General features: G+C 42.8%; 1 protein-coding gene across 3 annotated transcripts in view; it reads left to right on the top strand.

Moving 5' to 3' along the window:
• Window positions 1-14,426, top strand: part of SH3D19 (SH3 domain containing 19) — a 79,007-nt gene that overhangs the window by 51,681 nt on the left and 12,900 nt on the right. For all 3 annotated transcript variants that reach the window (XR_014470226.1, XM_083171560.1, XM_083171566.1), the window contains exons 9-15: window positions 1,034-1,134; window positions 2,012-2,070; window positions 2,892-3,147; window positions 3,580-3,648; window positions 7,418-7,558; window positions 10,837-10,903; window positions 13,763-13,893. Coding sequence is in view for 2 of the 3 variants with exons in the window: in XM_083171560.1 (XP_083027686.1) it covers window positions 1,034-1,134; window positions 2,012-2,070; window positions 2,892-3,147; window positions 3,580-3,648; window positions 7,418-7,558; window positions 10,837-10,903; window positions 13,763-13,893 (824 nt within the window). In the remaining variant the exon portion in view is untranslated. The remainder of the gene's footprint in view (window positions 1-1,033; window positions 1,135-2,011; window positions 2,071-2,891; window positions 3,148-3,579; window positions 3,649-7,417; window positions 7,559-10,836; window positions 10,904-13,762; window positions 13,894-14,426) is intronic.

The raw sequence follows: 14,426 nt of genomic DNA, 5'->3' as shown, positions 1-14,426 counted from the left end.
ATTAGAGCTGGAATTTTGCAGTGCCTGGATGAAAGCAGCCATGCGTGTGATGGATAGTGATATGTAGCCTTCATTTCTAACCATTCTAAAATTCTTTTTTTTTTTTTTTTTATATATATCTTTGTTTTTTTACCTAGTAATTCTCTTTGTATAGCCCATTATAGTGAAAAGAGTTAGAGCAGGCTATGGAATTTTCTAGCCATCTACAAATCATGGTAAATTGGACTTTGAGTGCATCTGTTGTAGTTTTGGCTCCCACAGTTTCAGTATTCAGTATAATAATATTATTATTACCAGTTATTTATAGAGTAAACACTTATTCCGCAGCGCTTTACAGAGTGTATTTAAATATTCACATCAGTCCCTGCCCCAGTGGAGCTTATAATCTATATTCCCTACCACATGTACTTGCACACACAGACATTCTAGGGTTAATTTGTTGGGAGCCAATTGATCTACCAGTATATGTTTGGATTTTTGAGTGGTAATCGGTCAAACCTGTGACCTCAGTGCTCTATAGAAGCTCAGAATACAAATACATTAGTACTAGTTTCAAAGTGTGCAGCTGCAATGGGGTCAGCAAGTAGGAAGGTGCACCACCTCGGTAAAAGCCACATGTGAGGTATATGTAGATCTAGTACTTGGAGGCCCCTTTTTCCTGTGGGGCTCCCAATTGTCTAGTTATCTGCCTGATTCAATCCCTGCATATGGAGAGAGTCCACAATAGTTTTTATTTCTCTTTTGTTTTAATTGGAGAAAAATGTAAGAAGGCCAGGAAATGTTCAAAAAGTCTCTGTAACACATAACAACTGGATGGGTTGTTTCTGTGACCTATACAAGATGAGAAACATTCGTGTTCCTAGAGGATACATTAACTATCTACACTGTCACTTGTGCACTAGTTTTTATCACTTAATAATATTTAATGCATGTAAATGAAGAAAAAGAACTTAGGCAGCATACATTAATGTTTTTGCAAGTACAGGGGATAGACTTCCTGACCAAATGGTATAATGCCTACCTCTATTTACAGCATGCGAAGAGCTTCAGATTCCTCCTCCACTTCCTGTGGAAAAACCCGTGGGGAGCCTGTACAATAAGCCAATGACAAGAGCTCGTCCTACAGCCAGAAAAGTAGGTTCTTTGCCATTTAAGATGATCATTTGAATTTGTATTTTCCGATTTTGGGCCTGATTCAGTTCTGCAGAACTAAGTGATTATTGGCAGACGTGTTCACGTTGTGCATGCGTCCAGGTGCCCCTGCATAACCACACACGACAGGGGATGCCCTTACAAAGTGATTGACAGGAAGTGACCGTTTGCGGGCGCTAACATGGTGTTAGTGGGGAGTTGTTGTTAAGTCAGGTCTGTCATGAACCTATTCAGGCTGTGTACCTGGTCAGCTGTAAGCCCTAGCGTACATAAACATGGTGCCTGCGTTACTTCTGCTGCAGACAATATTAGGCTGTTGTTGATTTTACATCAAGCCTTAATAAAATATCCCAATTTCCTAGAATGACTCACACATGGAAATCCTATCAGAACTGAGGTGTGCAATAATGTTACCCACACACATGGCCCAATTGCACAAAATCTGGGCACACTTTAGGAAAGCTTCCACCTTACAGGGGTTCTTAGAATGGTTATACAGATTGCGTTGATTTTCGTCCATGGCACTATGCTCGTTTTGGCACAAAATACTGCAATTTTGGGCCATTGTGTTATATTATGCTACAGGAGTATATATTTGTGAATGCTACAGAGAAGAAGTGTTCAAAATTGCTATGCAGGTCTGTAGTAGGGAATTGCAAAGCCGCCAATGCAATCCACAATTTTGGGAACTTCGGACCTATGTTCTGCAGCAGCACTCATTTTGTGCCACACTTTGCCATAATGTAGATGTAATCACTAGTAACAGGATGCCCTTTGATATTTAATAAATGAACTTTTGATTAATTCATTTAGTTTTTATTTTATTTAGTCCCATCATGCAGTTCTATTTCTATTGCAGGAATGGGAGAAGTTTGACAGTACAGAAGAGCCTTGGTCCAGGCCTGCGCTACCTACAAGGTTGGTGTCTGTTGATATTGTTTTTACTTTTTTGGTTGGCAGCCAGATTAGGCTATATTTTTGATTTGCTATTTTCTACATTTTACAGAGAATGTATTGTACCATATAGTCCTTTTGTTGTAGTAAGCTGTAATACTTTGTATGTGAATTGATGACAATACTTAACTATCTGCCTCCTCTTCAACCCTCGCTGTCATCTGACAGCAAGGGTTCCCCCGGAACATTGAATATGGTGAGCGGCCAGCGGGGGGGGAGTTAAACGGCAAGGGCCGCTTGTTTTTGGCGATCCTCGCTGTTTAACCCCCTTGCTGGCCACATTGAATACGGCCCACAGTATCACTACCAGCATGCCTCTTCACCACTGTGAAGCAGAGTGTTATCTTCTCTGCCTTTAGAAATGTGTACATTTATCCAATGGAATGTGTTGTGTCATTCTTAGAGAAAGGAAGGTTATTGTTTTGTGTGATATTACTGGATCACCTGAACGTAGCCTTTTACAATACAGTTCCACAGGATTAATGGATATTACAAAGGAATAGAACAAAAGATTAGCTCCACTGTGCTTTCTTACAAAGCACTTGGAAACTTATTTTGGTCAAATCTTTCAAGAATATAAAACAAAAATGAACTGTCTCTATACAGCATTCTAGGTATTGTTTTGCAGTTTCCCTCTCACATTTAGCATTGTGATACCTTGTTTTGCAGTATCCTTGCTACTTTTATTTCCATTTGAATGCATATTAGAATAAAAGGTTTGAATGCATATTAAAATAAAAGGTTATGCATTTTATGACCTATTTTGATCATATATTCCTATCTAGGCCAATCGGTGTTAAAGTGATTGAAACTCCACAGCCGCCTCCACAAAAAGGCCCGCCTGGAAGGCCTCCACCTCCTAAGATATCCAAAAATGCCTCAAATCGAGATGGTTTACCCCGATCATCCTCTGATGCCGGTCTGGGTGCAAAGCAGAACACATCTGGGATCAGTAGATCAAAAAGTCAAGTGGTAAAAAGACAGCAACCAGATCTACCTCCTCGACCTAAGCCTGGACATCCTCTTTATAATAAATACACGGTATGCTACTTACCTTCTACTCCAGCTGCTCCGGTCACTCTCCGGCCACCCTGGTCCCTTTCCTGTCTCCGGCCACCCTAGTCCCTCCCTTGTCTCCGGCCATCCTGGTCCCTCCCCTGTCTCCGGCCACCCTGGTCCCTCTCCTGTCTCCGCTATGTGTCCATAAGGGCCGCCTTGTGCTTTCTTTGGGTGCTGGATACCGTAAGATTACAGCATATTTGACCAGCTCTGTTATTCTGGGGGCATCAAGTTTGAAATGTGGGAACAAACCTTAAAGGGTAAAGATTTTCATAAAAAAACACAGTGGCTCATTAAAAAGCACTATCTCTACATGGCCATGTCATCTTGTATCTTCCATTGAGTTGCCGGACATGTGACCTTATAGGCTGATATTACATTGTCTGTTTATTGATGAAAATGTTCCATTTTCAGTTGCCTCTGCCTCATGGAATTGCTGAAAAGGATATTGTGTCCAGTAATGCTGAGGAGCTGTCTTTCAAGGTACAGTAACTAAATCTGAGGGGGGTATTCAATCCCCTGCCACTATTTCCGATGGGAGAAATAGCGGCAGGTGCCTATTCAATGCTGTGTTTCCGGACAGCATTGAAGAGGCATCATAGGCATCTCGGCAAAACGAGCCCGACTTTAAAAGCAGTCGAGCTTGTTTTGCAGAGAACGGCCGTGGATGGTTGAGCTCACGGCTAGATCCCAACAATCCATGGCCGTTTCTCGTGGCTACTCACGCTTTTCCGCACTTGGCAGATGAGACATTGAATTCCGCCTGCGAATTTGCTGTGAAGCGGGCCGAGAATGGAACAGGGTCAATGGTCAACACTGTGTTCTCATTTTTTTAGTATTGCATTGTTTTATTATATTATTTTTATTTGATTTAATATTTGAAATTATTAGTATATATGCCTTAAATTATTGATGTGAGTAGTGATCCTACTGCTAATACAGAAAAAAAAAAGGTAACTGAAACCTTGCCCATCACATGCTTGACATTGGCATCACTCAGGTCAGCTGGAAAGTCCTATGTCATGATTAGACACAGATCCTGGTAGCCGGAGCATCTCCACCCAAGAGAGGATAGTTTTGTTAGGTGGTGCAAGATCTCTGGAAATGGCACTGGAACCCAGTTGTCACTGATGAAAGGGAAGGTCCGCGTTTCTGTCCTGTTCCTTAACTTTGGAAATAATTTTCATGCGCCATGCATGTTTTTAGATGGCGTTCTATGGCATAACGGCTGTCACTCAACTTTAGCACATGATATATACATACATAGTTACAGTTACCTTGATAGGGTGACTATTCACATCAATTGGTTGATGTTTAGGAATGGTCAAAAAAGAAAGGCACTGGAGACCAAAATGGTAAAAAGTAGCCATTGCAAATTAAGAGCTAGCACATACTTGCCTACTTTTGAAAACTAGTTTTGGGGAGATTATAGTTGGTAGTAGAATTTTGTACAGCGCTCCATTGAGTGGGCATGTCATGCTCCACCCAAAGGGTGTGCCTAGTTCCATATAAGGAGAGATTGTGACCGTGGACCTAGAACTGCTACATCTGAGAGGAAACTTGTAAAATAACATATCCAAATATAGATGAGCCCCAAAGCAGTTAGTAAGCGCTACGATACTTGCTACAGAAAAGTCACCGATATGTGTCAGGAATTGTTCATTTATTGTGTTGTACACGTGGTTCCATATAAATGGCCACAGGACATGAAGGTAGCAATAGGGCTCATTGCGGCAGATGTATTAAGCCTTAACAAGAGATAAATGCAAGGGTGATAGAGAGATAAACGTCCAGCCAATCAGCTCCTTACTGACTTTTTTCAAACACAGCCTGTAACATGGCAGTTAGGATGTGATTGGCTGGACGTTTATCTCTCCTTATCGCCCTTGCATTTATCTCTTGATAAGGCTTAATACATCTGCCCCATTGCGTTTTATCACCAATGCTGGGAAATGGCGCTGATGATTCAATGTAAATGTATCTATCTCTCATTCCTTTTTTCCCCAAAATGTAACCGCTACATAATGTGGGCTAGGTGAAATGAGGGAGATTGCTAGACTAGTCAGGGAGATTGCTGCTATTTCAGGATTTATAGATATTTCAGCATTTATAGATATTCTCAAACAATAACAGCTGTAATGTGAACATTACAAAGCCTAACCTGTAACAAACGTATATAAAAGCCTCAGTTCAGGTGACAGTAATATAATGGACCTATAATACACAAGACATTCAATCAAGTTAGGGGCTAGTAGTACACATTATTGATGTGTAGTGTTATATACAGATGTATTCTCTCTCAAGGGTGGATCCAGAAGAAAATGACAGGGGGGGGAACCATAATAGGGGTTGGGGGGAAGGTATCAGGGTATACTCACTCTCAGAAAAGGGTGTGGCTTCACTGCAGAGGGTATAGCCTCACAGGATTGTGGAAAATAGGCAGATATAGAATGAGAGAGAGGATGATGAGCAGGGAGTGACTGACCAGTAGTGGAGGACAAAGAGAGGGTAACAGGGAGAGGGAAATATGACCGGAAAAAGCAGTGGGTAAAAAGGAAACAGAGGGTGTTAAGCAGTGGGTTACAGGGAGAAGCAGAGGGTGATTTGGGGAGGCGGTTGGTATCTGGTCTCTATATGAGGGAGTACATGTGGTAAATTGGGCTGAAAGGTTTAACTGGGACATAAAGAGAAAGCATAAATGGGCAATAAAGGCAGAAAAACATGGGGGTTTATTGCAAGAGAGAAGAGAGACAACAGGGGGAGAGAAAGGGAGGGAAAGAATGACCGAATGGAGTGCAAGAAAAGGAGATCAAGGAGCGAGAGAGGAGAGAATGGATGGAGAGGAGAGCAGTAAGAGAAAGTAGGAGAGCAGAGAGAGTGTGGAGAGATAGAAGAACAGTATGGAGAGAGAGGGGGAGGGAAATGGAGAGCAGAGTGGAGAACGAAAACAGACAGAGAAGAAAAGTAGAGTGGAGAACAAAGAGAGACAGGATAGCAGAGAGGAGAGCATAGAGAAAGAGAAGAAGAGCAGAGAGAGAAAAGGAAAGTGCGCAGAGAGAAGGAGTTTGAAGAGAGATAGAAGTAGAACAAGAGAGAATGGAGAAGGAGAGCGAAGAGAGGAGGAAAGCGGAGAGAGGGATAAAAGGAGATTGCAGAGAGAGAGAAGGAGAACAAGAAAGAAAGAGAGTAGGGGCCAGATGTAACAAGCTTTAATAAGTGATAAAATAGAGAGTGATAAACACAGTCAATCTGCTCCTAACTGCCATAATACTGGCTGGGTTTAAAAATGACAGGTAGGAGCTGGTTGCTTGATACATCTGGCCCTGAGAGACACTGAGGAGAGAGAGTGAGAGAGAAGGAGAGGGTTATTCACAGCACAGGTATCAACATGTTGTAATGAACCCTTAGACCCTCCCCCTTCACTTTTATAAAGGTAAACCTCCTGTCTCAGGGCTAGCCGGGCAGCAGTGGGGGCCGGTGGAGGGATGGACGGGCAGCAGCAGGACCCATTGTTAGCACCTCACCTCATTTGTTTTTTTGTACCCGGGCAGTCACTAGATCGTGATGTCAAGACCCGGCAGCAGCAAAATGAGAGGAGGAGGCAGGTCCGGCCGGCTCTATTACAGTGTTTAAAAGAAAGTGACAGAAACAAGAGGGAGGGCACGGGCCTGTGTGCCCCACTTTAAATCCGCCACTGTGCTCTTACAAGGCAGCAGAGTCATAACTGCACCACGTTACAAATAACCAGATCTCCTGGGCCATTCATATTTCAAACACAGCGGATTGGCTGGTGCGTTATCTCCTTCCACTTTATCTCAATTTTATCTCACCGCCGGGCTTAATACATCTGCCCCTATAAGAGAAACATACTGTACTGGGATTAAACTTTGTATCAGCCATTAGGTATTATTTTATGAAGGTATGCAGTCATTCGCTCAACCCTCAATAGGTCCACCACTATTGGTTAATACATCTGTCCCATAATGAGAATACCAAGTACTCTACATTTCATGGAATTAATAGATGTTATTATGGAGTAGAGCAGTGATATACTCCATAGAAGTGGTATACCAAACACTATTGATGAGACCAGTAACAGAAGGTGCAGCCGAATGCTCCCAGTGCATGGGTCAAGCCTTGTACTAAGATGCCACAATATTAGAAACTGGCGTTGTTAAAGGAAGATTATAACGTGCATTCATCTGTTGTACAGCTGTAAGGGTAATACTTGCTTTGTATGCTCCCCATACAGCGTGGAGATGTACTGGTGCTACTGGAACAAAGAGATGAGAAATCTATCCACTGCCAAAAGGGAGGCGTAACTGGGGACGTTAAGGTGGCGAATGTAAAGATCATAACTCCTCTGGATGACAGCTTCGAAAGCAAACAAAAAGTAAGATTCTGGATTATTCCTGTAAGAATCCAGGTGATTTTACAAGTATTGTGCCCCAATGTGGTGGGTTATATATTCGGTGAGAATACTCAGAATAAATCCCAGTAAAGTGATGTAGTTCTTAAACTGTGTTACTCTATTTGGTACTCTTTACTTAGTTGGGCGCCAGCGATTGAAATCGCGGGCGTCGGGGGTAAAAATCGCGGTCATCGCGGGTAAATCGGGATGACCGCGATGACCGCGATCACCGCGATTTTCCCATAGGGAACAATGTTAAAACGGCTGATTGACCGCGATTTTACTGTTAAATGGCTCAATGGACCCGATTTGGGGCCAAATAGGCCAAATTAACCCTTACATGTCCCCCCAAATTTTTAACGCCACCCCACGATCCATGCCAACCCGAAGCGTGGCGAGCGCAGCGAGCCCACGAGGGGCGGCGGTACGCGTCCTCCGACCTTTTCATGCCCTACTATCCACTAGGGCGTGGTGTGATAATATAATAGTGTGGCGAGCGCAGCGAGCCACCGAGCCCGAAGCGTGGCGAGCGGACGCGGATACCTTCACAGGTAGACGCGTCCCCTCGCGGGCTTCACAGGTGTCCGCCTCGCCACGGACACCTGTGAAGCCCGCGAGGGGACGCGCATAACTGTGAAGGTATCCGCGTCCCCTCGCGGGGCTCGCTGCGCTCGCCACGCTTCGGGCTCGGTGGCTCGCTACGCTCGCCACACTATTATATTCTCACACCACGCCCTAGTGGATAGTAGGGCATGAAAAGGTCGGAGGACGCGTACCGCCGCCCCTCGCGGGCTCGCTGCGCTCGCCACGCTTCGGGTTGGCGTGGATCGTGGGGTGGCGTTAAAAATTTGGGGGGACATTTAAGGGTTAATGGGCTCTGTGGCCCATTTAACATTGATTCCTATGGCCAAATCGGGTGGATTGAGCCATTTAACAGTCAAATCGGGTCCATCGTGCGTTTTAACATTGATTCCTATGGGAAATCGTGAGCATCGCGTCGCGGGCATCGCGGGTACATTTATAGCCGGCCGCGACGCGACCGACACGATTTCCATGTTTAACATTGGTTTCAATGGGAAATCGCGGGCATCGCGTCGGTCGCGTCGCGGCCAGACATAAATGTACCCGCGATGCCCGCGACGGGCGCCCATCTAGGTAAAGAGTACCCTCTATTTTGTTATTGACCCTTACACTTTTCCTCCTTTCCCCAACTGGCTTCTTAGCCCTATATCCACCCTTTATTACCCTTGAAACTGTTGTCCCAGCCGTTACTATCCATCTTCCATGGTCCAATCCCCTGCCCAGGCTGACTCTAGATTGACCAGCAATCCCCAAAATGTTCTCACACCACATAACAACATTGGAGAAAGTCCCACTCCCTCTCTTTCTTCTCCACCACTCTATCTCCAAATCGTCTTATTACAAATCTAGAAAATGAGGTATATGCTTCTGAGAGGGGAATGGTAAGGACCACAGAAATGTCAATGACACTATAAGCTGCAAATAAGCAATCCCTATCTTTTCATATAGAATAGCTTTTTCAGAAAGACCTCTTAACCCAGCGGGTCACAGCTCTTATACACTCAGGAAAAATGAGTGATTCAGAGGTGTTACATGGGGCCTTATTGTAGTTCACTCTTAGAGGCAAATTCCTTCTTAGCTGGACAAAACCATGTGCACTGCAGGTGGGGCAGATGTAACATGTGCAGAGAGAATTAGATTTGGGTGGGGGTTTTCTTCAAAGTGAGATCTATATTGCAGTGTAAAAATAAAGCAGCCAGTATTTACCCTACACAGAAACAAAATAACTCACACAAAGCTAAATCTCTCTGCACATGTTACATCTGCCCCCCCCCCCTGCAGTGCACATGGTTTTGTCCAGCTAAGAAGGAATTTGCCTCTAAGAGTGAACTAGAATAAGGCCCATATTGTTTTTGACAAACAAATGTATTAGCGCACAAATCATCACCAGTGCAAATCATGCTTTTAGGCAATCGTTGGCTTTTCTATTCCTAACTAGCTCTTCCATATGAGGAGTAAGGGACTGTTTAGTCACAGCCTATGGCAGGGGTTCCCAATCTTTTTCTAATCACGGCACCCTAGTGTATCAGAATTTTTCCAAGGCACCCCTAGGCCCCCAAAAAATATATCAAATTAAGTAGATTGTGTTTATATGTGCTTCTTAGGTTCAGTTATGTGGTAAAGGGCAGGATTTGGTTCTGATTGTACACATATTATGATTGGCAGCCACCAACACTGGTTTTGTCCAAAAATAATTGATCATAAATAATTTGAATTGGTCCTGGACGACCAACCCAAGGCACCCCTATAAGTGTTCCGTAAGTGCGTACAGTTTAGGAACCACTGGCCTATGGTGTCATTGACATTTCTATGGATCATTACCGTTCCCCTTTTTACAAAAAAGATTTTTCATCTGGCAAAAAAATTTGGTCGGGATTGAATCCCCCCCCCTATATGTTGTGGTTTACTTGGGAAACCCTTATTTCTCCCTAGGCCAGTGGTTCTCAACCTTGGTCCTTAAGGACCCCCAACAGTTTTCCAGGTCACCCAGCAGGTGCACTCATTATTCACTGACACATTATAAAAGATCCATAGGTGGAGATAATTAATTCACTTGTAATTCTGTGTGGAGACCTGGAAAATGTGAGCTGTTGGGGGTCCTTGAGGACCGAGGTTGAGAACCACTGCCCTAGGCTACAGAGAGGATTCGTGCTTGGTGCCACCCATACTGTATATCCGTTTTTGGCTACAGTGTTGCTGATAAAGGATATTGGGTTGGTTTGAGGGAACTGCAGCTGTCTCCAGCACCTTTGCCTCAATATAGCATTGGCATCAAGTGTGGCGTTGGACAGGGCCATAATAATACATGACCTTATGATACAAAGGGTGAGATTTAATAGGATGAGAGATTCAGAAAGTGAGAGATTTGGGAAGAAATCTCCAGGGTTTTTTTTGTTGTTGTTGTTTTTAAAGCGGCAATCATTTACACTGCAAAACTAGTTTGATTTTGCAGTGTAAATGATTGCCGCTTTAAAAAAACTGGAGATTTCTTCCCAAATCTCTCATTTTCTGAATCTCTCATCCTATTAAATCTCACCCATAATTTCCATGTATTAATCACATTCTTTTAACTACACCCAGCCTCACAGTCCACTACGGTTGTGTAGATTATTTACATCTTCATAACATTGTCAAATTGTTGTTAACGTTTAACATAATTCCTCTTTCTTGGCTTAAAGGATTTTCCCCAGAGAATGGAAGACAGCCATACACCTCATGCGCTGGTACTGCATGACTTCACTGGAGGTAAGGCAGTCGTCTGCATACTCTATCCTTATTAGTGCTACTCCATACACAAAATTACTCTAACTTGTCCTGCCACCTAATATAGGATGGTTCCCCTCCCTTCACATATATATAAAATCATGTTCTAATGTGTATAGATTTTTTTCGTAGTTGCTGTACTTGCATGCATTGACATGTCCCTTTAAATCCTTTAATGAACTCAGTATGGTTGGGCTACCATGTAACAGGTTTCTCCTAAGTCATTTCTTTTGTCCTTTTTTTTTTTTTTTTAAATGTTCTGTAAAAATGGTACAATTATTGTATACAATATCGCATCTCATTGAATATCGGTTATGCGATGAGATCAGGTGAGATGAGATCTAGTACAAAAAGTATGTGCTGCACATACTTTTTGTACTAGATCTCATCTCATCTGATCTCATCGCAAAACCGATATGCGATGAGATGTGATATTGTATCCAATATTGTATACAATAATTGTAACGTGTATGGGCACCTTTATTGTTGTCAAAGTGCACCACATGAATGGCGAGTACAGCACGGGTTCTATGTCACATGAAGGGGATTAATTTCAAAGTCAAATTTAACATAATTGCATGCAATAAAATAAATGATGGTAAATAGCCATATAATAAAGTGCACTTAGCAAAAATAACAAAGCAAAATGTAATCAATTTATATTCAAGTATAATGTTGTGTATAAAACACAAGGCAAGTGAAATTTACTTGTGTGCAAAGAGTTTTACAGGCACATTAAAACTGACAAAAAAGAATAGAGAATCACACAATGGGTCTAGGTCAGCATGGGAAAAGGTCGACATGGTTCTAGGTCGAAAGGTCATTAGTTTGACAGGTTGTTAGTTCAACAGGTCATTAGTTCGTCAGTGTATAGGGTGACATTCAAAAGGTCGACATGGGGTTTTTCACTGTTTTTTGAGCCGACATGTGCTGACAGGCGGTATTTCATGCCCTACCATCCACTAAGGCGTGGTGGGAGAATAAATGAGTGTGCCGAGTGTAGCGAGGCTCCGTACCTGACTCATTGCGAGAGTAGCGAGCATTGTGGTGCACTTTAAACTGTGTCCATGTCGACTGTGTTGACATTCAGGTAAAAAAACAGTGAAAAACCTCCATGTCCACCTTTTGACTGTCGACCTAGACATTGTCGAACTAATGACCTTTCGACCTATAACCATGTCGACCTTTTCCTAAGTCGACCTAATGGTGACGACCTAATGACTGTCGACCATCATGCTGTAGACCAAATTATCCCAACCCCACTGCTGGTCAGACCCTCAAGGACAAGAACAGTACAATATGACAGAGATTTTAGACAGGTGCATTGTCATTATTCTATGTACATCCTGTATGCCTGGTGGTGACTGGCTCTTTGTTGCTAGGTGTCAGTGGTGCATTTGTATACGGTCATGAAAAATGGATGCAAGAAAGGGCTGTATCATCTTAATTATTATTTCAATAAAACGGCTGCTTACATGTAGAGGTGGTCAGATCTAGTGATTTACAGTCCTCAATCAGCAGCATTAGTAACAAAAGTACATGTTACATATTTTTAATAAACTAATGTTGGCGTATTATCTTTTTCATGATTCTTAAAGTACAAAGGGAAGATTTAAATACTGATGAGGACTTATAATGATATGATGATTGGCCATATACACCATTTTAGCATAAGGAGACCAAAACCTTTAAAAAGTTGCCAGAAAGTTTTAAAGGGTGCTATTCCTTCATGTTTAGCTCTATTATGTAAATTATAGGTGTCACCTAGAATGCAGGTCCTTTAATTGTATACATCTGCTTGAAGTCTTCTGAAAAGAATCACTGGAGCCATCTAGTGTTCATTCTGTGAATTCTTATTCAGCCAGGTTAGCTCAGTGTGCAATGTATTCACGACAAGTCACCAGGGTTTGGACAGTTTATTCCCACTTTGGCTACCATCACACCATTGGCCCCGGGTGGCTATATGTTCATGTTGTAGCAAAAAGGGCAATTTATCCCAAACTTCATCTCCAGATAACCCACTGTGGGGTAACCCCGCTCCCCTCCCTGATCTGTTCAAAAACCTGTGTTTTTTCTCCTGAACCGTCTATCTGCTGAAATCTTTCCTCCATCTGACAACTTGTTGAAACCTCCTGGGGATACTACAGTTCTACCAATACCTTGGGAGTCTCGCCTATGATACAATTCTGTCTCTGAGTTACATTATCTCTGTATATATGCTAATTCTTTCATATGTCTTCTCTCCAATCCCTATAATGTCCTACTCCCATCTCTGGCGCTAAAAAAGGGACCCATTCCACATTGAATAGGAATCTGATTTAGAAGAAAGTTCGATCAAGATGAATGGGCTGACTCTTCAAAAGTCTTGCTATAATACCCCTTTCAGACAGAAAAGTCTGAAAATCCCAGCAAATACAGGGCATTTCAAATGCCGGGTCATTTGACAGAGAGCAGCCTGACCGCCCCCTTCACACAGAACAACAAATTACTGCGTTGAAAATTTCTACCCGGTAATTTGCTTAATAACACTGGTATTTCTTCTGCTTGAAAGTGTCAACCCGGGTCTTAAATCTTGTGTCCTTGCCCCTGGTCAATTCCAGGGTCGGAGACACGGGATTTACAATCCGGGTGTGCCCTTTCACTCAGAAAAAGGACCCGTGTTTTTCACGAAATTACCGAGTAGAACTCCTTCACCCGGTAATTTAGTTTTCTGCAGTGTTAGTATTATATATTATTATTGTAGCTTGTCCATGGGCAGACAAATGACATTATTATACAGTTATGACTGTGTTATTCTATCTTCTGCACTAACATAGTGATTCTGTCAATGGTTCTTTTCAGAACACGGAGATGACCTCAGCCTGAGCTCAGGGGAGATTGTGTACCTGCTGGAAAAGGTAGACAATGAGTGGTACAGAGGGAAATGTCATGGAAACAGCGGCATATTTCCTACCAATCATGTCAGAATAATGGTATGTAAATACATCTGTACAGTGAAGAAGTAACTCTGCCTTGGCTCCCGGATTATTGTACAGTTTCTGTGTATAATCAGTAGTTTGTCTCTGTATCTCGGCACAGGGCAGGCGGCGACAACAGTGACAAGCTGTTATTTTTCAAGAATATATGTAGGACATTCACATCCCCTACGGACAGCATGAATCAGTCCATCATATGGGTGAACACAGGCTGCATGCATGCAGATACACTTACACAGCTAGAGATGCACAAAGGATCATAGTCCCAACAACCAGGGGTGTATTTAGGGTTGAGAACGTGCCTAGGAACAACAGTAAAGATTGCCTCCTCCCGTCGCCTCTCCACCCATTTGCCTAATTTTATCATTTTCATTGCCTGGTTATAAGCAAGGGTGTAACTACCATAGATGCAAGGGATGCTGCTATGGGGCCCAGAACTGAAGGGGGCCCATCTTTACTGTCTAAGTAATATGTTGTACATACATCTGTTACCATTAGTTGTTAAATTGGGGGCCCTTACAAACCCTTGC

This window comes from Crinia signifera, chromosome 1 (genome assembly GCF_055691185.1).
Source record: "Crinia signifera chromosome 1, ASM5569118v1, whole genome shotgun sequence".
In the NCBI taxonomy this organism is placed as follows: domain Eukaryota; kingdom Metazoa; phylum Chordata; class Amphibia; order Anura; family Myobatrachidae; genus Crinia; species Crinia signifera.
The sequence above is the reverse complement of the archived record's forward strand: the minus strand, read 5'-3'. Positions and strand labels throughout refer to the sequence as shown.